General features: G+C 48.2%; 1 protein-coding gene across 5 annotated transcripts in view; it reads right to left on the reverse strand.

Annotated features, from left to right (window-relative positions):
- TCP11 (t-complex 11) overlaps window positions 1-2173 on the reverse strand; it is a 43257-nt gene extending 41084 nt beyond the window's left edge. The window contains exons 1-2 of one of the 5 annotated variants that reach the window (XM_075910437.2): window positions 1744-2173; window positions 1381-1479 (exon numbers count right to left, since the gene is read on the reverse strand). In XM_075910437.2, coding sequence (XP_075766552.2) covers window positions 1381-1479; window positions 1744-1870 — 226 coding nt within the window. In that variant the 5' untranslated portion in view covers window positions 1871-2173. The remainder of the gene's footprint in view (window positions 1-1380; window positions 1480-1743) is intronic. The other 4 variants (XM_075910436.2, XM_075910439.2, XM_075910435.2 and 1 more) reach the window with 4 other exon arrangements.
- Between the last annotated feature and the right edge of the window lie 22567 nt (window positions 2174-24740).

Consider the following 24740-nt stretch of genomic DNA (forward strand, 5'->3'; position numbering starts at 1 on the left):
GGAAACATAAAAACCTGTAGGGGAACACTTCAATCTCCCTGGACACACAATTGAAGATTTAAAGGTAGCCATCCCGTAGCAAAAAAACTTCAGGACCAGACTTCAGAAAAACTGCTGAGCTACAGTTCATCTTCAAGTTTGACACAATCAGCTCAGGATTAAATGAAGACTGTGAATGGCTAGCTAACTACAAAAGCAGCTTCTCCTCTCTTGGTATTCACACCTCCAGATCAGCTACTGGAAGTGGGCCTCATCCACCCTGATTGGATCCACCTTGTCATCTCTAGCCTGATTCTGGCCTGCATAGTTATACCTGCATCTGGAAATTTCCACTACATGCATCTGATGAAGTGGGTCTTTGCCCACGAAAGCTTATGCTCCAACGCTTTGGTTAGCCTATAACAGTGGTCCCCAACACAGTGCCCGCGGACACCATGGCGCCCGCAGGAGCATTTGTGTGCGCCCGCCAAGTGCTCGGGGCTGGCTTGGCCCCGGACACGTGGCGCATGCACTGTGCCGGAGCCGGCCTCGGGAGCACGGCGCACAGTGAGCGCCGGCCCTGGGAGCGCAGCGAAGTGGCCACCTGTGTTCCGGGTGCACAGCGCATAGGGAGCGCCGGCCCCGGGTGCACGGCTATATAGGGGTGGGGGCGCCGGCCCCGGGACAAAGTAGCCGCCCGCGCTCTGGGCGTGCGGCTATGGCGGAGGGACACCGGCCCCAGGCGCACAGCTATGTGGGGGGGGGCGCGCAGCGAAATGGCCGCCCGCGCTCCGAGCACGCAGCGCATGGTGAGCACCGGCACCGGGTGCGCGGAGCATGGAGAGCGCCGGCCCCGGGCACATAGCTATGGGGGGGAGGGGCGTCATCCCTGGGCACACGGCGAAGCGGCCGTCCGTGCTCCGGGCGCGTGGCGATGGGGAGCGCCAGCCCCTGGTATGCGGCTATGGGGGGTGCCGGCCCCAGGCACATGGCTCATGGGGGTGTGGCATATGCGCAGCCCTGCCCCCTCGTACCCGGTGACATCAAATGGTTGGGGACCACTAGTCTATAAGGTGCCGCAGGACTCCTAGGGTGCGTCTAGACTAGCAAGCTTTTGCGCATAAACTTGCCAGCTGTTTACACTGGCCGCTTGAATTTGCGCAAGAGCACTGACTTTGTAATGTACAAAATCAGTGCTTCTTGCGCAAATCCTTTCATGCTCCCACTCGGGAAAAAGCCCTCTTGCGCAAGAATACCTGCTTCAGAGGACCAGCATAGACAGGGAAGAATTGTTTTGCGCAAAAAAGCCCTGATGCCTAAAATGGCGATCGGGGCTTCCTTGCGCAAAAGCATCCGTGCCGATCTAGACGCGCTTTTGCGGAACTACTGGTCAGGGAAAACCTTTTCCGTGAAAGGTACGTCGGCGAAATCCCGCCGGTCTCGACGCTGCCCTAGCGGAGAGCTGGGTGGAAGAACGGGCCGGCCGGGCGGAAAGCAGTCCTGTAGTTGAGGGATGTAAAAATCCCGTTTAGTCAGGTAACTTATGTTTAATGCATTACGGGGGGGGGGGCAGTTACCCATCTCCTCCCTAACGGCCCCCACGTTGGAGGCAGAGGCAGCAGCAGAAACGCCCCCCCCCCCCCCGGCCTGGACACCGCCCTAGTCCAGGTCCCTTCCCATCCTCCCCCCCCCCCAGCCCTGCCCGCGCGGACCCGTCGCAGGGCGGCGGCGCTAGGGCTGTCCTCTAGGCAGAGGGGCACCTACGGGCTGGCAGCTGCGGCGGGCGGAGGCTGGGCACGTCTCCGTCGCGGCTCTCCGGGGCCGGCCTCGCCTGCCGGGGCCGGCAGGGCGCGGTCTCGGGGTCTGGCGTCTCCTCTCCGGGGTTCGACATCGTGTCCCCGCTGCAGGCCGAGAGCAGAGCGGGGGGGGGGGTAGAGCCCAACCCGGCCGCGGAGCGGGGCCCAGAGGGCAGCCCGCGCGGGAGGGGGAGGGGGCCGCCCAACGGCTCCTTGCCTCAGCGAGGGGTGGAGAAGCGGCCTCGCGCCTTCCCCGGAGGGGCGGGGCGAAGGTGGAGGAGCGGCGGCCGGGCGGTGGTGACACGACAGGGGGCTGCCCGGCCGCGCTCTCGAGCCCCCTCAACCGAACTGCCGTTGGGCGTCCGGTGAGCGTCTGCGCCCAGCTTCAAACTGGACCCAACCAACTGCCTGAGGGCAAGGGGGAAGGGCTCCACTTCTTTACACCCGTGCGAGGCTGCAGGCGGCTGCTTGGGAGATGCCTTTCCCCCATGCAGCCTACGAGCTCTAAGTCACTGTCCTACTTCGTTGGGATCCCCCCCGCCCCATCACTGAATGGAGTTTTATTATCCGTCCTCCCCCGTTTCTCTGTCCTAAATGGGCTGCTCCATAACAAGCTCGTTTTGAGGATTGAACCAATCTCACAGAGATAGGGGGGTGGGCATACCATCCACAATCGCCTCTATTTAGAAGACTCCTGGGGAAGCCAGCTCCCATGCTAAGAGCTGAATTACCAGGAATCCTAGAGCTGGAAGAGACCTCAGGAGTCGTCAAGTCCAGCCCCCCCGGCAGGACCAATCCCAACTAAATCAACCCCACCAGGGCTTTGTCAAGCCCAGAGTTAAACACCCCTAGGGATGGAGATTCCACCCCCTCCCTAGGGAGCCCATCCCAGTGCTTCCCCACCCTCCTAGGGAAATGTCCTAATGTCCAACCTGGACCTCCCCCAGTGCAACTTGAGCCCATTGCTCCTTGTTCTGCCATCCATCACTACTGTGAACAGCCTCCTCCAGCCTCTTTGGAAGCTCCCTTCAGGAAGTTGAAGGCTGCTCTCAAATCCCCCCTCACTCTTCTCTTCTGCAGACTGAACAAACCCAAATCCCTCAGTCTCTCCTCATAGGTCATGCGTTCCAGTCCCCTAATCATTTTGGTCACCCTCCGCTAGACCCTCTCCAATGTGTCCACATCCTTCCAGTAATTGGGGCCCAGAACTGAACACAATACTCCAGATGTGGCCCCACTAGAGCCGAATAAAGGGGAATAATTACTTCCCTAGATCTGCTAACAATGCTCCTCGTAGTGCAACCTAATATGCCATTAGCCTTCTTGGCTACAAGGGCACACTGCTGACTCCTATCCAGCTTCTCATCCACTGCAGTCCCCAGGTCCTTTTCTGCAGAACTGCTACTTAGCCAGTTGGTCCCCAGCCTGTAACAATGCTTGGGATTCTTCCATCCCAAGTGCAGGACTCTGCACTTGTCCTTGTTGAACCTCATCAGATTTCTTTTGGCCCAATCCTCTAATCTGTCCAGGTCACTCTGGACCCTATCCCTGCCCTCCAGGGTATTTACCTCTCCCCCTATCTTAGTGTCATCTGGGAACTTGCTGAGGGTGCAATCCATCCCTTCATCCCGGTCATTAATAAAGATATTGAACAAAACCAGTTCTAGAACTGATCCTTGGGGCACTCCACTAGAAACCGACCGCCAACCTGACATTGAGCTGTTGATCGCTATCGGTTGGGCCCGACAGTCTAGCCAGCTTTCTATCCATCTTGCAGTCCATTTATCCAATCCAGACTCCCTTAACTTGATGGCAAGAATATTGTCACCTGACTCTCTACTCTGGAGGGAGGGAAGGCTTCAGGTGATCTCCTCACCCCAGTCCAATCTTCAGCTCCTATTGGCTGAAAACAATCAGCCAATAAGAACTGACCCCAGCCAGTCTCTCAAGCAACCAGCCAATAGGAGCTGAGAGATCAACCGGGGGTGGGGGGTGAGCAGCACAAGCTTCTCCCCTCACTGGAACTGAGAGCCACATGGAGGGAGCAGCCTGGATTTTCAAATAGTTTGGAGTTGCAGCAGGCAAGGAGCCCAGCCTGTCTTGGGGATGCTGCAGGGCTGCTGTCTGGGAGATGCTTAGGTAAGTGCCTCCTAGCCAGAGCCAGCCGCTGGCACCTCTGACCCTCCTATCCTCCAACTCCCTGCCCCAGATCACCACCCAAACCTTCTGCACTGCCTGACCCATGTCATAACTCCCACCCCAGACTCTGTACCCTCTCTACATTCCTCCCCCAGGCCAAAATTCTCTCCTGCACCCACACTCCCTCCCTGACCCTACACCCCAGTCCCCTGACCCAGGTCATAATCCCCACCTCTACCCAAACTCCCTCTCAGACCTCACACTGCCTCCTGCACCCCAGTCCCTTAGCCTGTGTGCCCTTCTGCACAAAACCTGCATCCCAGACCCCTTCAAAGAAAAGTGCGGCCCTTGGCCACTTTCCAAAATCTTGGAGTGTCTCCACACCAAAAATTATTGCCTATCTCTGCTCAAGGCAGCAGTTCTCAGACTTCATGGCATAGTGACCCCCCTTCCTCCAACAAAAATTACTACCCAGGTGTGGGGAAACAAGCCGGACCCCACCCTAGCCAAAGCCTGAGCTGCCCCATCCCATGCTGGGAGTGCAGGGGCAAAACTAAAGCCCAGGGGCTTCAGCTCTGAGCAGAAAGCCTTTAACCTGAAATCCACCAACCACCCAGGGCTGAAGCCAAAGCCCGAGTGCTGCTGCCCAGAACTGGAGACCTCAGGTTTCAACTTCGGTCCTGGGTGCTGGAGCTCAGGATTTGGGCCCAGACCCCAGCAAATCTAATGCCAACCCTGCAACCTCATGAAAAGGGGGTCCTAACTAGGAATGTTAAAATGCGGCTTTTTAGTAAACGTCTGATCAGCGATTAGATGTTTACATGTGGGTGGGGGTAGGGCAGGAGGCTCCCCGCGAGCACCAGCTCCCATCTGCTCTCCCCCTGATACAGAGCCAGCTGTGTGTGTGTTGGGGGAGAGGGGGGAACTTGCATGTAATCATGAAGGTTAACCAATGAGCCCAGGCTCATCAGTTAACTGTATAAACGTGGACACTAACACATCTCTAGTCCCAACCCACAGGCCTTAGGAGTGAAAGTAGCTAGAGAGTTTGCAGGACTCTGTATGGAGTAACACACACAGAAGCCTCATCTGCCTCTGAGAGCCCTTCTGTAGCAGGATCCCCCCACCTCTGTAGCACCCTTGCCTATCTCTGGTCTGTCTGTGAGCTCCCTGCCGCAGTCTCTGTCAAAACAAACCTCTTTCCCCCCAACACATCCTTCTGAATCTTCATAGCCTCAGATGCTTTCCATCCGGATAGTAGCCATAAACTGGGGCCAAAGTGCAGTCATTCAAGTGGGAAAAGCCTTGGTTTGAAGGCTTTCAGGCCCTGCTGAATGGCGGTGCCATGGGACGCTAGGGTGGGTTATGTTTGGAATAGGGACAGTCATGCAGATGCGTTCCTTTCTCATGGGGACTCTACCGCATTCATGCACATCCTCTACTGCAGCAGTTATTTAAATGCAAATGTGATGAAAATGCGGTGATGTGTCTAGATTTAAATGAAGTTAATGAGGTGCAATGTTGTCTGGTGGGCTGGGCGTCAGGAGACCTGTGCTCCAGCTACTGTTCTGCCATAGACTTGCTTTGCTGTCATTTTTTACTTCTCAGTGCTTTTGTTTCTGCTCCCGTCTAAGTCATAAGCAGTTTGGGACAGGGCCTGTTTTTTTACTACGGGTGGACAGCACCTGGCATGGTGGGGCTCTGAGCTGGGTTTGGGCCTCTCAGCCGATATGAAATATGGGTGCTATTGCTTCAGAGAGGTCTGAGGAGACTAAATGGGCACAGAGGTTAACCCTTTCATTGACTCTGGGTGTGATTTTTCCCTTGTGCTGAGGGTTAACACGGATCTCTGTACCACTATATTGAGGACTTAGGTGGTGCTGGCTTTCTGCACAGGGATACAGTTCCCTTGTCTGAGAAGCCCTCTCCTAAGCAGCTAACAGCTGTATTGAGCCATTGCCTGCAATCAATGCACATGGGAGACACTTGTACATCTTGCTGGGAGGGTCTGACGATTTGGGAGGCTGCAGGACTCTGTTAAGTTCGCCGGCAGATGGCAGCAGCCTTTCATTCTAGGTGACAGGAGGCTAGACCAAGGGCACCTTGGGAAAAGATTAGAAGACAAAAGGTGACTCCTAGCTGGCACTTCTCATAAAGACAAGGTTTAACTGGATTGCCCGGGCCCACGCAATTTTAAGAAGCGCTCAGCCCCATTTAGGCACCTCAGTGAGTGGCCACCTTTTGGAAAGAGTATTCACTGATTCCCTTTGAAAACAATGGGAGTTACAGGGGGAGGTAGATGAAAATCTGGTGCTGAATGGCAGCAGTGTTTTGGCCTGAAGGAATTGCACATATGTAGTTAGATTGAGAGGCAGATGTACATAAAGAGGGAGCGGCGCGGGGGGAGGAGGGGAGGAATTGATGCAGGGGGCAAATCAGTGTTACCCAAAATTGCAGTTTAAGCAATGTATTTTCCAAGCAGCTGAGCTCCTGCAGATCCCACTGAGTTCACTTAGAGCGGTGAGTACTCTGTAATGCTGAAAATCTTGTCAAAGGATCTGAGGTTGAGAACCCAACTTCAGAGATCACTTTTTAAAAAATGCGATCTGTAGGCCAGGTGCCTCAGTTTCCCCAACTATAAAAGGGGAATAGTGGAACTTCACCATCTTTGCACAATGCTTTGAGGCTTGTGGATGAAAAGCACTATTTAAAGTATTTTTCCCTCTACTGATCAATTCAGAAGGAGTCATGTGGCACGATTTTCAGAGAATGCTGTACACCTGCAACTCGAATTGTGGTTGGTGGAACTTACCTTACTCATAAGGGGCCTCCTTTATACCCCAGGATTATAGACACCAAATTCAGGTTCTGTTAATCTACAGTTGGTCTCTATCTATGTAAAGTCTTGTGTTGTGTTCATCATACGAGCAGTCTTAACAGCACAGCAATAAAAGAAGGCACAGATGAAAATTTGGTTTTGCTTATCCAGTGTCTTTTTCTCCTCTAGATATGGTATATGATTTTCCTTAACAAAGGCATTCCGCCACGTTTTATTGACCCTCCAAATCCCCAAACCCACCCTTTGTCCCTCCTTCACAATGTGTTTTATCGATGGAAGTCACAAATAATTTGGAAGGTTTTCCTGGGCCAAGTGAGGCTGCAGTTAAACAAAAGGAGGTCACCCGTCCTGGTCCCTTTGCCCTCTCTGGAATGGCAGGAATTTCTCCTGTGCTCTATAGTCTGGGGGCAGTAATGGCATGAGCAGTGGCTGATTGTTTTCATATCTCAAGCTTATACAAGGCTCTGGCTTAGTGCCTGTCAGCTGCAAGGGTATTAACCTTAGAACTGTCAGAGCTAATAAAAATCCCCCTGTGTCTGTGGAGTGTGGTAGGAGGTACCAGCAGCTGCAGGATACAGTGTCTACAACAATTGTAGAGTCTCCATGTGTGCAGCTCCCCATTTATTTTATTCATTTGCTTCCTGTGAGTCCAAAAAACTCAGGTTGAAATTCTGGCTCTGTTAAAGTTGGTGGCAAAACTTCCTGAGGCTGTCAGCGGGAGCAGTGAGGCTACAAAGCAGAGTGGGCTCTCAGGAGGTGAGACTAGGGGCAAGAACAGTGGGTAAATATCTTTGCCAGCCTGTGTCCTACATATGCATTCAGAGACCCACGTTTTTCTGTACCGGTGACCCACTTGTGCGTGTGCTCTGCACCCAGAGTGTGTATCTTATAATTTGCATCCATCGGTGCACATTCACACCCATGTACATTGTTGCACCAAGCATGCGTAGTTGAATGGCAGCTGCTATCCTGAGGTACCATAAGGGTAGCTCTACACTTAAACCTGGGGGAGGTGCAATTCCTGTCTTGAGGAGAAACATTTGTAGTAGGTCAGCCTGAGCAATCATGCTAAAAATAGAATGTAACTGTGGCAATGGGAGGAGCTAACCACCCCAAGTACATGCCTCTCTGAGATGTAGCTCCTTGCCTCAGTTTCCCCATCTGTAAAATGGTGATAATACTACTACAGAGGAGATGGGAGGATTAAGCCGCTGTTGCTCATAAATGCTTTGAGAGTCTGATGCCAAAGGCATTCTAGAAGTGCATAGAATTAAAAACAAAAGATTGGTACTAAGGACATGGATAATAACAAAGAACAGAGAGAGTCACTTTCTGCTCCAGTGTCTGAAATACAAGGAAGTGTGAGAGATTTCCTCAGATTAGCAAGGAATGATAAAAGATATCTCCTCAGAAGGCGATAAGGGAAAACTGCCCTGGCCTTTGGAGACAGAGGGAGAGGGTAGAGACGGCAGTCGCACTACATAGCAGCATGTTACCAGCTCAGGGATGGTCCCAGCTGAAAAATTGATGTGGGATCAGTCCCTAAAAATGATTAGTCCTAACATAGGCAGCTCTCTGGCAGCATTTGTATAGCTTGTCATGCCGTAAAGCTGAAGAAATCAAGAACCACTGACCTGCAGTATTAGGAATTAAAGGTCTTACCAGGTGTCATTGGAAAGGTAAATTCTCTGGATTTACCATAAGGTCTTGGAGCTGCCCTATGACCTCTGTAACATGAGGTATTAATCTTCATATGAACTGAGATTGGCATGGCCTAGAAGTAGAGGTGTTAGCAATGATCTTCATCTGTTTAATATTCAGGCAAACGTATCATTTTGGTCAGAAGGGTTGAATTTTATTAATTTTCTAAGGATGAACTCAATTCACAGAACTGTTCCTAAACGGCAGCAGACTAACCTCAAGCGGAACTGATTTACCGACAAGGCTCCCCGCGAATCATGCATAATCTGATAATTATTCTGCTAAACTTTCCAAAAATATAACAGGCAATGCCTTGGAGATGTAACTGGAGCAGTTCTTAGCGTTTCCAGGACTGAGAATTCAGTGCCAACAGGACATCAGGGGAACGAAGGAAAGCCATTCCTCCGAGCAAGAAGTGCAAAAGGCCATGCATGCCGCTGGACTGCATGAAGACCATGCAGGAGTGCCTGCAATGAAGCACGAAACCTTGAATAGCTGATCTCTGTAGAATCCATATGAGATCTACTGATGGAAAGAGTTATCTAAGAGCTAGATCCCTTAATCTGTCTCTGTATAAAGGTGCTGAGGATAAACTGATTAATGTGTGTGAGGTGCTCCGATATCATGGTGATGAGGTGGATGTGGGGAGAGCTTTCCCCATCCCTCTCATGGATGTCATGTCATAAGTGTACATGGCATTTTCACAAACAAGTTGGAATCCAATCACCTCTGAATTTAGGCATGTGTGATTTGGACCAAGTTCCTATAAATCTGCCTACAATGTACGAAGCGGCCTAGATTTACATCTTGATCCTGGAGCCATAAGGAAAGAGATTGGATGAATGAGAAGGAGGAGTTTTGCTCCAGAAATAGGGAGAGACATGAAGCCAACTGAGGGGAGGGGGGATGAAAGGAATCCCCCCTTTACAGGCTCATTATTTTTGGATGCTGCCAAGACACCAGTGTTTGAAAATCTGGCCTAGGGGATATAAAAGCAGTTTGGCTCTTAGTTTTCAAGAAGAGCTTGCAGTGGGGCAAAATTGTCCCCAGATCCCCCAGGGAATCCAGATCTATTGTGTGCAATTCCAGAGCCCCTTTGCATCTGTGGCTTTATAGCTTTTTGTTGGAGGGCTGGGGGGAGAGACAGACAACATTTATGTTTTAAAATAAATTGAAAACAGCACTTTGAGTAAATCCCGCCCTGTCGTAGTCTCTTTCAGTTTCATGACAGAGCTCGGGTCCTGCTTGTTCCAGACCCCCAGATCTCTCAGCCTATAAATCCTCCATGCTCTTGCCCCAGAGGGGAGGAGGAGGGGCGTGTGTGGGGGTGAGTGTTTTTGCCCTTCATTAATTCCCTCCCCTGTGGCTGCTGACATGAAGATTTGTAACTGGCAGAATGTATTTTTAATGGATTTCCTGCAGGTCACTGTAGGGGAATGTAATTCCTATGTGGGCTGAGATGGGTTTAATTTGCAATAAAGGAAGAGGACCTAGGAGCGCTGCTATTGCAGGGGGTTTCTTTACTGTTTCAATGAACTCAGTCCATCTAGCTGCTTTCGATTCATTTATTTTAAATAATCCGTTAGGCAGAGATCCCAGCAGGGTGAATGAGAGCTTCAGTCGTTCAAGGGAGATCACTTAAGTTCCATGCCGCTTGCCGTTGGGGGATTTGTCAGAAGAAAGCTTTTATCTGCCCAACATTTTGTAATCCCCCAGTCTTCACATTGGTTCCTAACTCTAAATCCTGATGTCCTATCTGGGCTACACCAGTGTTGAGACCTTGTGGCAGTGTTACTGGGTGGAACACATTGCTAACTCAAAATGTAGGTGCCACCCAAGCCTATCCTAGGTCCTATTTTGAGGAACATACATGGTTTGTGGGTGTGATGGGAGCACTCCATGAAGGGGAATTACAACAGAGAAGAGCAGGGTTTGCCCGTGAGAACAGTTTAAGTGGTCACCATCGACCGCCATTGGGGCTCGGCTGTCAAATAAATTCAGCTTTGAGCTATTTTGAAAATCTAGCCCAGAGACACATAGGGCTTGGGTATTTAACCCCTTGGACATTCCCAGCCTATGGGTGGTTTTTTTCCGTGGGATTTGAAATACCCAACTCTCTTATGGCACGTCTACACAGCAGGGCAAAAGTCAAATTAAGCTACACCACTTGAGCTACGTCAATTGTGCAGCTGAAGTTGAAATAGCTTAATTCGGCTTTTGGTACTGTCTATATAGCAGGAAGTTGAAGGAAGAATACTTTTCCTTCGATTTCCCTTACTCCTTGTGAAATGAGGGTTCCGGGAGTGGGAGTAAAAAGTCCTTGAGCTTAACAGTATTTCGAAATAATGGCTTGCAGTGCGAACATGCTCTTTGTTATTTCGGAATAACGTTAGTTATTCCAAAATAATGCTGCTGTGTAGACATAGCCTTAGGTTGCTTCAGAAATCCCAGCTATAAAGGACCTGATCTGAAGCACCCAGAGGGGTGCGTTCCGTGTAGCAGAGCACTAGCGATGACAAAGATTCCCCTTGCTACTGAGCACCTGACCTAACCAGTTCTTACCAGTGGCCACCAGTGACCAGTACAACAGGTGAGGAATGCCAGCGGCGAGAACTGCACCTCCTTCCCCAGATCGCACCTCTTATGCTGCAGAAGGTGGGATAAGAGCTGCATTTGTGGCTCTAGGAGTCTCATATATTATAAGATCCCTCCAGCATTCAACTAAACTAGCTTTGCACCAGTATAGCAACCCAAAGTTGCCACCGTGTAAGGGAGAGTCATGTCTTCCTCCCCAATGTTTTCTAGGCAGAGAAAATTGTATGCTGTCGGCATGCTCCTTCATGTGGGATCTACAGTGCCTTTGTCCTGACAAACCCTTGTCATTGTTGCAAATCCAGCCTCATGACTTCACCAGCCAACCTATTGCATGGGAGGAGGTAATGGATGGGCAGGACCCACTTGTTCAAACAGAAATATCTTCCATGGTTGCTGCAGCTGATGGAAAGGGAAATGGATTTTCTGTTTAAATACGATGTGGTTTTTAAAGTCTGACTAATGTGAAAGTCCCCATTTAAAGGCGTCGAACTTGCAGTGAAATTGGGCAGTGTTTACACACCCACGCGTTGACTGAGGCAGCGAAAAGCAAACTTCCTGGTATATCCTGATCCAAATCACCTGGGAGCAAATGCTTAGAGGGTACAGTCCACAGAGCTGTGTGCAGGAGCAACAGCCAAGAAAAATTCTCTCTCTCTCTGTTTTCAAAAAGACGAACGTATCTGAACAGGGAATGTAAAGCTTATTTGACATCACATCGTCGGCCCCCGCTCACAGAAAACAGTGGATTCGAAATCTGCACTGCTGCTTCAGCTGAATTAGAAATTCTATTCCTTCTCTTCTGAGTGTCTTGCAGGCCTCTTTGTCTTTTGGAGGCTTTGTCTGAGGGCTCATACATTGAACTGAGAGTTGGGAGATGTGTCCAGATCTGCTGATAACTTGCTATCTACTCTTAACCACGTGACTTTGTGCTCCTAAGTTTCAGTATCCCTACCTGTCAAACTACAGTAGCAGCTAGAGGATCATTATACTACGCAATCTACAGACAGCCCCTGCTCTAAACAGCTTACAGTTTTAAATAAACAAATGCAGTATGATTATCCCCAGACATTCAGCCGTTGATCACTACCTGTTGAGCCCAACAATCTAGCCAGGTTTCTATCCACCTTACAGTCCATTTATCCAATCCATACTCCCTTAACTTGCTGACAAGAATATTGTGGGAGACCGTATCAAAAGCTTTGCTAAAGTCAATGTTTATCACATCCACTGACTTTCCCATATCCACAGAGCCAGTTACCTTGTCAAAGAAGGAAATCAGGTTGGTCAGGCATGACTTGCCCTTGGTGAATCCATGTTGACAGTTTCTGATCTGCACCCCTTGACCTTGTTTTTCATTATTTGTCCCCCCCGTAATTAGTTGAACCCAGGGCCCAGTCATCCCTCCTGCAAGGTTGGGGAGCAGCTTTTTAGAAGTGGGCGGACTGGCACCCACCCACCCCTTTGAGTTCAAATAGTGATTGTTCCTGATCACTTTCCTCTCTTCCAAGTGCTTCAGAATGGATTCCTTGAGGCTCCCCTCCATGATTTTCCCAGGGACTAAGGTGAGGCTGGCTGGTCTGTAGTTCCCTAGATTGTCCTCCTTCCATTTTTAAAGATGGGCATCACATTTGCCTTTTTCCAATCATCTGGGACCTTCCCCAATCACCACAAGTTTTCAAAGATAATAGCAAATGGCTCGGCAATCACATCAGCCAACTCCCTCAGCACGCTCAGATGCATTAGATCCACCCCCATGGATTTCCAACTTTTCTAACTAGTTCTTAACCTGTTCTTTTTCCACTGAGGGCTGCCCACCTTCTTCTCATATTGCATTGCCTAGTGTAGTAGTCTGGGAGCTGACCTTGTCTGTGAAGACAGAGGCAAAAAAAGCATTGAGTACTTCAGCTTTTCGCACATCATCTGTCATTAGGTTACCTTCCTCATCCAGTAAGGGCCCCAGACCCTCCCTGACCACCTTCTTATTGCTAACATGCCTGTAGAAACCTTTCTTGTTACCCTTCACATCCCTCGCTAGCTGCAATTCCAATTGCGCTTTGGCCTTCCTGATTATACCCCTGCACGCTCAACCAATATATTTATACTCCTCCCTAGTCATCTGTCCAAGTTTCCACTTCTTGTGAGCTTCCTTTTTGTGTTTAAGCTCACCAAGGATTTCACTGCTAAGCCAAGCTGGTTGCCAACCACATTTGCTTTTCTTACTGCGCATTGGGATAGTTACCCCAACATTCTCCAAAAACTTCCTGGATTATCTGTGTGTTGCTGTATTGCTCTCCCAATAGATGTCAGGGTGTTTAAAGTCCCCCATGAGAACCAGGGCCTGCTATCTGGAAGTTTTTCTTAGTTGTCTGAAGAAAGCTTCATCTACCTCACCCACCTGATCTCGAGGTCTATAGCAGACACCAACCATAACATCACCCCTGTTGCTCCCACCTCTAAGCTTAACCCAAAGACTCTCAACAGACTTTTCTCCCTCTATATACTGGAGCTCTGAGCAATCATACTGCTCTCTTACATACAATGCAACTCCTCCTCCTTTTCTCCCCACTTGTCCTTCCTGAACAGTTTATACCCTTCCATGACAGTGTTCCAGTCATGCAAGTCATCCCACCAAGTCTCTGTTATTCTAATCACCTCATAACTCTTTGACTGTGCCAAGGCTTCTAATTCTTCCTGCTTGTTTCCCAGGCTTCTTGTGTTCGTGTACAGACATCTTAGATAACTAGTTGATTGTCCTACCTTCTCTGTTTGAATCCGGGGTCCTCCTCTGTTGCACCTTCCTCCTTGTGCTTCTTCCCAGTATCCCACTTACCTCAGGGCTTAGGTCACTGTCCCCCAATGAACCTAGTTTAAAGCCTCTTCACTAAGTTTTCAAGCCTGCCTGCAAAGATGCTCTTACCTCTTTTTGTTAGGTGGATCCCGTCTCTTCCCAGCAATCCTTGTGCCTGGAACAGCATCCCATGGTTGAAGAATCCAAAGCCCTCTCTCCGACACCACCTGCGCAACCACACATTTACTTCCAAGATTTGACAATCCCTACTTGGACGTTTTCCTTCAACAGGGAGAATGGACGAGAACACGAATTGAACCTCAAACTCCTTGATCCTTCTTCCCAGCACTACATAATCTTCAGTGACATGCTGAAGACCATTCTTGGCAGTATCCTTAATTCCTACATGGAGAAGTAGGAAGGGGTAGCGGTCTGAAGGTTTGATCAGTCTCGGAAGACTGAAAGTAGTAGGAAGACAATTTTCAGAAGTATTCACTGGTTTTGGATGCCTCCCTTTCTCGGTACCAGCTTTTTCCCTGTTTTACAGAGCTATAGTGCACCAAAGCTCCAGTTGACTTTGGAACCCCAAAGGTTCCATTGTTCAAAGCCTGGTTCTCCTCTCACGTTAGTTGTGCACCTGTGCAATTCCCTTGACTATAAAAGTGTTAACTCCTGATATGCATGCATTATCAAGTGCGGAACTGGGACTGAGCTGTCCCAGCATGGGCATCCAAAAACTGAAGCGGAAAAAATAGCAAATGCTTCTAAAAATTATCTGTAAGCTTGGCATCTAGTCTTGCTGTGACTCACTAGTAGGTTCTGGAGTGGAACCCAGGAATTGTGACTCGAAGATTGTTGCACTATGCCCAGGACAGCAGACCTTCTCTTGCTTAGAGCACATGGACAGACTGAGATTTACTGTAGTAATATATACTGCTGTTGGCTAGACATCTTTGAGCTGGCCCCTGCATCTGAAGATGACTGGATTAGGATGGAATCTACTCCCGGAGAACTCAGATATATTGAAAGACAAAAAGAAGCTGAAGTGTTGCATTGCTCCATTCAGGTAAGTCTTTCCTGCCCAGTTGTTCCCCCTGGCTTCTATCGTTGTTTGTATAATACCATCATCTGCTAGTTGAGTATTTTCCGATTGTATGGCAGAGTTGTCCCATGGCTTTGTTTAGAGCTTTCTGTACATTGATCTCAAGAGACAAACATGGATTACTTTAAAAGGTGTTTTGAAGAGTTTATTCCTAGAATCATAGAACACTAGAACTGTAGGGGACCTCAAGAGGTCAGTGAGTCCAGTCCCCTGCCCTCATGGTAGGACCCAGTACCATCTAGACTGATAGACATTTATCTAACCTACTCTTAAAAATCTCCAGAGATGGAGATTCCACAACCACCCTTGGCAATTTATTCCAGTGTTTAACCACCATGACAGTTAGGAACTTTTTCCTATTGTCCAACCTAAACCTCCCTCACTGCAGTTTAAGCCCATTGCTATCCTCAGAGGCCAAGGAGAATAATTTTTCTCCCTCCTCCTTGTGACACACTTTTAGATACCCGAAGACCGCTATCATGTCCCCTCTCAGTCTTCTCCTTTCCAAACGAAACAAGCCCAATTCTTTCAGTCTTCCTTTATAGGTCATATTCTCTAGACCTTTAATTATTCTTGTTGCTCTTCTCTGGACCTTCTCCACATCTTTCTTGAAATGTGGTGCCCAGAACTGGAAACATTACTCCAAATGAGGTCTAATCAGCACAGAGTAGAGCGGAAGAATGACTTCTCGTGTCTTGCTCACCACACTCCCGTTAATGCATCCTAGAATCATGTTGGCTTTTTTTGCAACAGCATCACACTGTTGGCTCATGTTTAGCTTGTGGTCCAGTATGACCCCAGATCTCTTTCCGCAGTACTCCTTCCTAGACAGTCGCTTCCGATTCTGTCTGTGTGAAACTGATTGTTCCTTCCTAAGTGGAGCACTTTGCATTTGTCCTTATTAAACGTCATCCTATTTACCTCGGACCATTTCTCCAGTTTGTCCAGATCATTTTGAATTATGGGCTTATCCTCCAAAGCAGTTGCAACTCCTCCCAGCTTGGTATCATCTGTAACCTTAATAAGCGTACTCTCTATGCCAATATCTAAATCGTTGATGAAGATATTAAACAGAACTGGTCCCAAAACCAGACCCCAGCAGAACCCCACTTGATATGCCCTTCCAGCAGGATTGTGAACTGTTAATAACTACTCTCTGAGAGTAAACTAACTAGTTTACTAGCTAACTAGTTTTGCACCCACCTTATAGTAGCTCCATCTAAATTGTATTTGCCTAGTTTATTGATAAGAATATCCTGTGAGACTGTATCAAATGCCTTACTAAAGTCTAGGTATACCACATCCACCGCCTCTCCCTTACCCACAAGACTCGTTATCCTATCAAAGAAAGCTTATTAGATTGGTTTGACATGATTTGTTCTTTACAAATCCATGCTGGCTGTTCCCTATCACCTTATTATCTTCCAAGTGTTTGCAGATGATTTCCTTCATTACTTGCTCCATTATCTTGCCTGGCACAGAAGTTAAACTGACTGTCTGTAGTTCCCTAGTTTATTCTTATTTCCCTTTTTATAGATGGGCACTAGATTTGTCCTTTTCCAGTCTTCTGGAATCTCTCCCGATTTCCATGATTTTGCAAAGATGATAGCTAAAGGCTCAGATACCTGCTCTGTCAGCTCCTTGAGTATTCTAGGATGCATTTCGTCAGGCCCTGGTGACTTGCAGACATCTAACTTTTCTAAGTGATTTTTAACTTGTTCCTTTTTTTTATTTTATCTTCTAAAGTAGTGTCGTTTTGCCTATGGAGTCTCAAGGCCAAATCCTAAGGATTCAGATTCCACTTGGTCTTGACTCAGGCAAAATGCTCTGTAGTGTTGAGGAGAGTTTATGGAGTAATGGCCCTCAACATTGTGGGTCACAGTTACCGGATACATTTGCAGAGCCTCTTTTATATACCTTTCTAAAAAGAGTTTGTTTCCATTCCTTTCAGAACTGCTGCCACAGTAGGAGCAGTGCATCTGTTCCCGGCCATCTGGGAATATTAAAGGTAGCTTGTGTTCAAATCCAGAAAATGACCAGGCTCGCTAACAGGGGGCAGGGGAGAGGGACAAAGGGGGCAATTGCACTGGGACTCAGTGTTTCAAAGGGGCCTGCAGCTGCCGTTGCTCCTACAGTGGCCAGAATCCCAGGCCTCCGCAGGCGCTCCAGGCAGCTTTGAAAGCTGGGGAATGGGGGGGGAGGGCAGCATCGTGCTCTGGGCAGCACTGAGGACTGGCTGCCCCCATCCGCATCCCTTCCATGCTGGCCTAGCCCTTTCCAGGGATGTGGAGCCAGCCCCTCCCCACATCTTGCCTTCAGGCCCGCGGTGGCTGTCGGCCCCACTGAAAATGGCCATGGGATGGGGTAAGAATGGCTGAGGTATGCAAGATCTCCCTCTTTTCTTTCTTGTGCCTTCCAATGTGCTTAGGACAGGCGACATACAGGGCCATGGAGCTGACAAATTAGGTGTGTTGTTCCAATTTGATGCCACATAGGCAGATGTCTGTGAAATAAGCCCTTGCCGCGCCTTTTAGGTGCAGTGGAGTGAAGTGTAATCCAAGTGAAGTGTGACCGAAGCTTTGAAGTGCAATTTCAATGGCTGGAGCCATGGTGGAGGAACAGAAAAATGGGCCCGTGCCGGTTTTTGTTGGAGAGCTCCCTCCCTCAACTTTTAATGAGTGCAGCACTGATTCCCATCACACATGCCAATTCAACTGTTCTGTCATGCACGAGAGAGTCTCCACAATCCGACTTCTCTGGGTCTCCCTCATCTGGTTCTGCTTCCTCCCCTTGCCCTGGGCCCCTGGGAGGGAGTAGCCAGCTCAGCCCTGAGTGCATGGACCAGTTACCCTGGCTCCAGCAATGGCACAGGCTCCCTCTCCCTGCATGAGGGATGATAGCAAGTAAGCTTATCGGGTACTCAACTGGAGTATCGACTTCTCGCTTTTTCCCCCACCCCTTGCTGCCCCTCTATGAGAGGCAGCAAGGGGGTGGAACAGGAGCCAATGCTGGGGAGAGCTGGATTAAAATTCTCCCTCCCCCACTGCTGCCTCTATCAGAAGCAGTGGGGCAGATAGGGGAGGCTGCTCCAGCAGCAGCCTCTGTCCATGGGGGTAGATGGGCCCCCCCTTCGAACAGGGGCTGCTGGACTCAGGACCGAGCAGACCTGGCTCGTGCTGGTCTGGGATGCTGCACCTCTGCATTTTAAAGGCAGTAAGAGCCTCATGGCTCTTAATACATTTAAAAGGCAGAGCCGCAATGTGGGTGGCTCCCATAGCCAGCACGAGCTGGGACTGCTCAGTCCCGGCTTGAGCCGGCTCCTGGAGCTACCCCCTGCTGTGGCTCTGCAGAGCTGTCCTTATCAACTAATGGTGTAGTCAACACAAATTATATCGACTACATAATTAGCCAGGTAACCGTAATTTAACATTCCTACCCTACATTTCTCCTGCTGCTGCAGCTCTCTACTGAGCCAGGCCACTGAGCCAGCAGCCCGCAAAGCGTTTAACCATTCACTGATTGAATTTCAATTGGCTACATCATTACTGTTTAAAAAAAAAATGTTTACATCCCTACCAGGGTCCAGATATCCCTGTTTCTTATCCCTCTGCAGCACAGAGATGCAGAGACACGTTGGCTCTTAAAATCAGGAATAAGGGATCTTTCGGAAAAGGCTTTATTTTCCAAAAGATCTCCGTCTAGACTGGCGCTTTTTGCTGGCAAAGCCCTGAGCAGGAAAAAAGCAGAAGCCATGTTCATGCAAATGAAGTGGGGGAGATTTAAATCCCCTCTTCATTTGCAATTGCAACGTGTCTAATCTGCATCCCTTTTCCGCAAAAGGGATGCCGTCTAGACACAGCCATGTTGTGTCTAGAACTCTGCAAATGCGCAGGTCTCTGCTGGTATCTCCATCCATGGATGTAGATATCTGCGAACCATTTTTGTAGATGCCGATGTGGATACCAATTTTGTATCTAACCATGTGCAGTAATGACTCCTGCACAGCTGCCGGTGGCAGAAAGGGGAGTGTTGCCAGCAAGCCAGGTTTGACTTTTGATGTGATGTGGTGCATGGGGTTGCGACGCCACTGATATTTAGTCCTGCTACCCTTGTATCTGGCATTACAGAGGGGTGGTGAGGCTAAATTCGATTGGCATTTCTGCAGGGGGCTCGTAGGGGGAAAGGGTTTGTTTTCCAGCCCGGATCTGATGGCCACTTTCAACACAAGAGAGTCATTTTCTGGGCTAACCAGTCATCTTGTCCATCCTTTATTTGCCAGAGGATTCCCTGCATCTACTTCAAGACTGTGGACCCCTTTTCTGCATGTGGTTGTTACCAAACTGTTTGCATTACTAGCTGGTAAATGTCAGGGTAAAGCTGAGGTCAAGCTCAGATCTGAATTTGGTGAGCTGAGCACATATGACGACTGGACCATGTGATGTGAAAAAGGCATGAGAGGGTCATGTGATATTCCCTTCCTCTGGTTTCCTAGGTCTGCTGGGATTATGGAGAAGGGATTTCACAGCTGAGAGGCCAGCCTTGTGTTAAGATTTAGGTTGTGATCGATAAACCAAGCCAGTCCCCTTGGGATACTAACTACCCTCTGGATCTGTTAAGAGCATTTTGAAGTCAGTGGAGCTGTGTGGGTTTACACCAATTGAGGATATGGCCCAGCGACCATTATGCCCATTCAAATCCTTGGAACGTCTCAAATCAGGTACACGCATAGAAACCAAATCTTGATCTGGCAAGAACAAAGTGAGCTGGTGATAAGCGTTTCAATATGAAGAGCCAGATCTAAATGGCAGGTGAGCTTCCAAGGCTTCATCTTACACTGTGTTTCAGAACCCTCAGCGGTGAGTCTCAAAGCATGGGTCGACAGTCGGGCATGCACTGTGGTGTGTGTTCAGGCTCTGATGTAGGACGAAGGCTGTTGGATTGCAGATAGGATGGGATGTTCCCGAATCTGGCTGTGGTCCTGTGACCAGGTAGCAGTACACATGGTGAAAGACTTCCTGTCGGTGGCCTTGGCCAATGCAGAGACAGTTTGCTCTGTTTTCAGTTCAGTCCGAACAAAATGGAAGGATTTAATACTGAGCAGCTATGCTCGTACCAAGGGTGGGGTTGCTTCTGATTCCTGGGAGTTGATTGTCTAGTCTTGGGATGGAAAAGCCAAAGGACACTGGCCCAAAGGAGTGTGGGGTAGAGTTGGTGGACTCTCGGGGCTCAAGTCTATGAACTGGGTCCAAGCGACAGCCACACTGCAAAATTAATGAATTAGGCCTCGGATCCCAGGGGGAGTTGAATTCTGATCTGTCCCTTCTGCTGATTGTGTCTTCATCTCAAAAAAGATATCTTGGCATTGGAAAAAGTTTAGAAAAGGGAAACAATGATTAGGGGTATGGAAAGGCTGCCATTGGAGGAGAGATTAATAAAAGTGAGGCTTTTCAGCTTGGAAAAGAGGAGACTAAGGGGGAATATGATAGGTCTATAAAATCATGACTGGTGTGGAGAAAGTAACTAAGACAAAGTTATTTACTTGCTCCCATAATACAAGAACGTAGGGGTCACCAAATGAAATTAATAGGTAGCAGGTTTAAAACAAACAAAAAGGAGTATTTTGTCACACAATGCACACCTGTGGAACTCCTTGCCAGAGGATGTTGTGAGGACCAGGATTTTAACAGGACTTTAAAAAAGAACTAGATACATTCATGGAGGATAGGTCCATCAATGGCTATTAGCCAGGATGGGCAGGGATGGTGTCCCTAAACTCTGCTGGAAATGGGTGACGGGAGGGATCACCTGTTCTGTTCATTCCCTCTGGGATTCCTGGCGCTGGCCATTGTTGGAAGACAGGACACTGGGCTAGATGAACCATTGGTCTGACCCGTATGGCCGCTCTTATGTTCTAGATCCTCCATACTGAGGGCTCACTGGCCTGAGTGAGACACATTGGTGTATAGACGGAAGGGGGAGTTGACATACTTTTTCAGCGTAAACATACCTTAAGTCGCTCTCTGTCTCAGTTCCCCACCTGTATTATGAGAACAATAGAGTTTCACTACTTCCCAGGAGTGTTGGGAAGATGAATGCACAAACAATCATAATGCACTCAGATACTACAGCGGTATGGGCTGTTCTATCCATCAGCACCCACAAAAGATGACTATGGGAATGCAGTGTCTGACAATGCATATAGACCGACCAATAAAACCGAATTCCATTGCAGGGACCAATTGGAAGTTGCAACTCACCACTGCCACAGAGACTTGGCTTTGGCTGATACAAGGCCTGTGTTTTACACAGAAGTTCCGGACTCCCTCTCACCTGCCCGCCCCAACACAAACATCAAATTAACAATTTATTTGATGTGTTGTGGTCTGCTAGTTTCTTCCCCTGATGCCCCGATCACAGGGAATAAATGTTGCAGTGTGCAGTAGTGTTCATTTCATGGGAGGGTAAATATAGAAAGGAAAACCTGCTGAGAGCAAGCCTTTTTTTTTTTTTTTTTTTTTTTTTTGCCTATGAGCCCTCCAGTTATAAAAGGTCAGTCATACTCATTTGGAAAATCCTAGCGTGATTTTCTTGGCAACCCTATAAGAACTTTTGCTTTTCTGTAGGTTAAGGATTCCATTTAGTAATAATGAATGGTATCTCACTCTCATCTGCTCTCAAATATTTAGGACTTGTTGACTCATCTCCTGGGCTAAAGCATCACTGTTCTAATGAAAACCTGGTCTGCTGGGGTATTTACTGGGCAGCCTTTGTACGGGCTTCCTTGCTTAGGTTCACCTGTGGAAGTTGTTCCTGAGTCTCGTCATGCTATTTCAGTTAGGTCAGGACTTCTGGGAGATCTCTCATGCGCTTTCCTGTCCCATGTATGGATGGTGGCCCAGCAGGCCAGAAGGCTGGAACCATATAACTCCGGATGTATTGGGTTACATCTCCATATGGGAGAGGGTGCTTCAGAAATGTTTGAAAGCATCTCAGCAGCCTGCTCGGGGTTTGTGTGGGTGCTGTGCGTGGGGAGTGTTCCTGCAGGCAGACAAGAAACCAGCTAAGGTTGGGAGTGGGAGGTGAGGGAAAGGGCTGGGCTGAGAGTGAACAGAATGAAATGAAGTCATAATGCTGATGGCACGACAGCTCAGAAAACCTCTGGGAGAGTCTGCAGTGGAGAAGCCCCAAGAACAGGAACCAGGCCCCAGGACTGTTGTACCTCTCATGCATGGACTTGGAGGCCTATCATGAAAGGTCTGGATGGCCAACCACTTGGGACAAGCCTATGATGGTCCTACCATTGGATACTAGCAAGGTGTGAAGAAAATAAACCTTTGGGAAGATGGGAGGCATCATAGAAAGCTCAGGGTGAAAGGGGGGAGACTTTGGGGTTTGAGTGGGTCCTAGGGCAGGTGGGGACACGGAGAGCTTACAGAATTTCACCACTGGATTAGGAGCACAGCAGCATTGGCTCTTGGGGACTGCATGCCACTCAGGGTTAGCTTTCAAAACTAAGTGTGGTCTCTTCAGGCCGTGCAGACACATTACTTGTCCATAAGACCGGGGGAACCAGGTCTGAATCAGGTCATCCCCTCCTCTTGACTCTTGAGTGGTAGGTACCCGAGAATGAAGAAGATAAATTTCAGATCCCACTGCAGCCCAAAGGGGAAGGGGACCAAGGCCCTGATGTAAAAGCTATTGAAGTCACCAAGGGTCTTACCATGACTTTCAATGGGCTTTGGAATAGGTGCCAAGTCTCTGTTGGCTTCCCACAGCAAACGCGTTTCTCCCTTGGAAGATTAAATTAGCAATTCTAGTCAATGTTCTTTGCCCTTTAAAGCAATGCCTCTGTGCCTAGCTGAGCCGAGTTAAAAGGCTTGGATTGCTGTTATTATTTTAAGAGCTATCCATACATCATCCTGGATAAACCATGTTTAAAAAACCCCAACCCCCAAAAACTCCATCCTAAATGTTGACTCTAGTGGTGACATTTGTGAAAGTGACAAAATATTTGTGCAGTTGGCGTTGGTTCTGGTCGGGGCTTCTGGAAATAAACCAATGCCTTGTTAAATTGTGTGTGGAGTTGAGGGGTGGAAATGCAAAGGGGAAAATGCCTGACATCTTACGCAACTTGTGCAAATAAAATCATGGGTTTACTACAGCATGAAAAAACTCTGGAATTAATAGACCTCTTTTGGCTTGGGGGTGTGGGATTCAAACCCAGCTAGGATTCATAAACTATTTAAAGCAAAGAAGTGCTACTTTTAAACCCCCGCATCTGGATACTAGAGTTAAAGCTGTGTCATCGGTGCCCATGTTAACTCCTTGCTTTCCCAATGTTTGTGTATTCCAGCTGCTTAATAGTACCTCGAGGCTGAACATTTAACAGCCAAGAATAGTTCTGACCTCAGTATAATCATTAAGCAACTAGTGATTGTTTTTGGATCATGTTTAGTTTTATGGGCCAGAAGTAAATAGTGTTAGTTCATAATTTATTTTTGAAGGGCGTCATTTATGATATTGACGGAAAACTTAAGTCTAAAAGCATGCTCTGACTTCACTTCAGAAAAGCACTTAACCATATGCATAAAGGGACTTCAGTAGGATTTAAGCAGGTGCTGAACGTGGATAGATTTCAGTTAAATGCAAACTTCAGTGCAGTACTGAATCAGGACTGTAGTAATGTACGACTTGATCCTAAGTCCATCACTGGACCAATTTTAGAGACATTCACTGGCATGTGTTATACAGTAGGTCAGATCAGATGACCACAATCATAGCATCATAGAATACTAGGACTGGAAGGGACCTCGAAAGGTCATCGAGTCCATTCCCCTGCCCTCATGGCAGGACCCAGTACTGTCTAGACCATCCCTGATAGACATTTATCCAACCTGCTCTTCAAAATCTCCAGAGATGGAGATTCTACAACCACCCTAGGCAATTTATTCCAGTGTTTAATCACCCTGACAGTTAAGAACTTTTTCCTATTGTCCAACCTAAATCTCCCTTGCTGCAGTTTAAACCCATTGCTTCTTGTTCTATCCTCAGAGGACAGGAAGAACAAGTTTTCTCCCTCCTCCTTGTGACACCCTTTTAGATACCTGAAAACCACTATCATGTCCCCTCTCAATCTTCTCTTTTCCAAACAAAACAAGACCAATTCTTTCAGCCTTCCTTCATAGGTCATGTTCTCTAGACCTTTAATCATTGTTGCTGCTCTTCTCTGGACCTTCTCCAATTTCTCCACATCTTTCTTGAAATGTGGCGCCCAGAACTGGACACAATACCCCAACTGAGGCCTAACCAGCACAGAGTAGAGCGGAAGAATGACTTCTCGTGTCTTGCTCACAACACTCCTGTTAATGCATCCTGGAATCATGTTGGCTTTTTTTGCAACAACGTCACACTGTTGACTCATATTTAGCTTGTGGTCCACTATAACCCCTAGATCCCTTTCTGCCGTACTCCTTCCCTAGACAGTCGCTTCCCATTTTGTATGTGTGATACTGATTGTTCCTTCCTACGTGGAGCACTTTGCATTTGTCCTTATTAAACTTCATCTTGTTTACCTTCAGACCGTTTCTCCAATTTATCCAGATCATTTTGAATTATAATCCTATCCTCCAAAGCAGTTGCAACCCCTCCAAGCTTGGTGTCATCTGTAAACTTAATAAGCGTACTCTGTATGCCGATATCTAAATCATTAATGAGGATATTGAACAGAACCAGTCCCAAAACAGACCCCTGCAGAACCCCACTTGTTACTTCTTTCCAGCAGGATTGTGAACCGTTAATAAC

This window comes from Pelodiscus sinensis, chromosome 27, assembly GCF_052426305.1.
Source record: "Pelodiscus sinensis isolate ZL-2025 chromosome 27, ASM5242630v1, whole genome shotgun sequence".
Taxonomy (NCBI): domain Eukaryota; kingdom Metazoa; phylum Chordata; order Testudines; family Trionychidae; genus Pelodiscus; species Pelodiscus sinensis.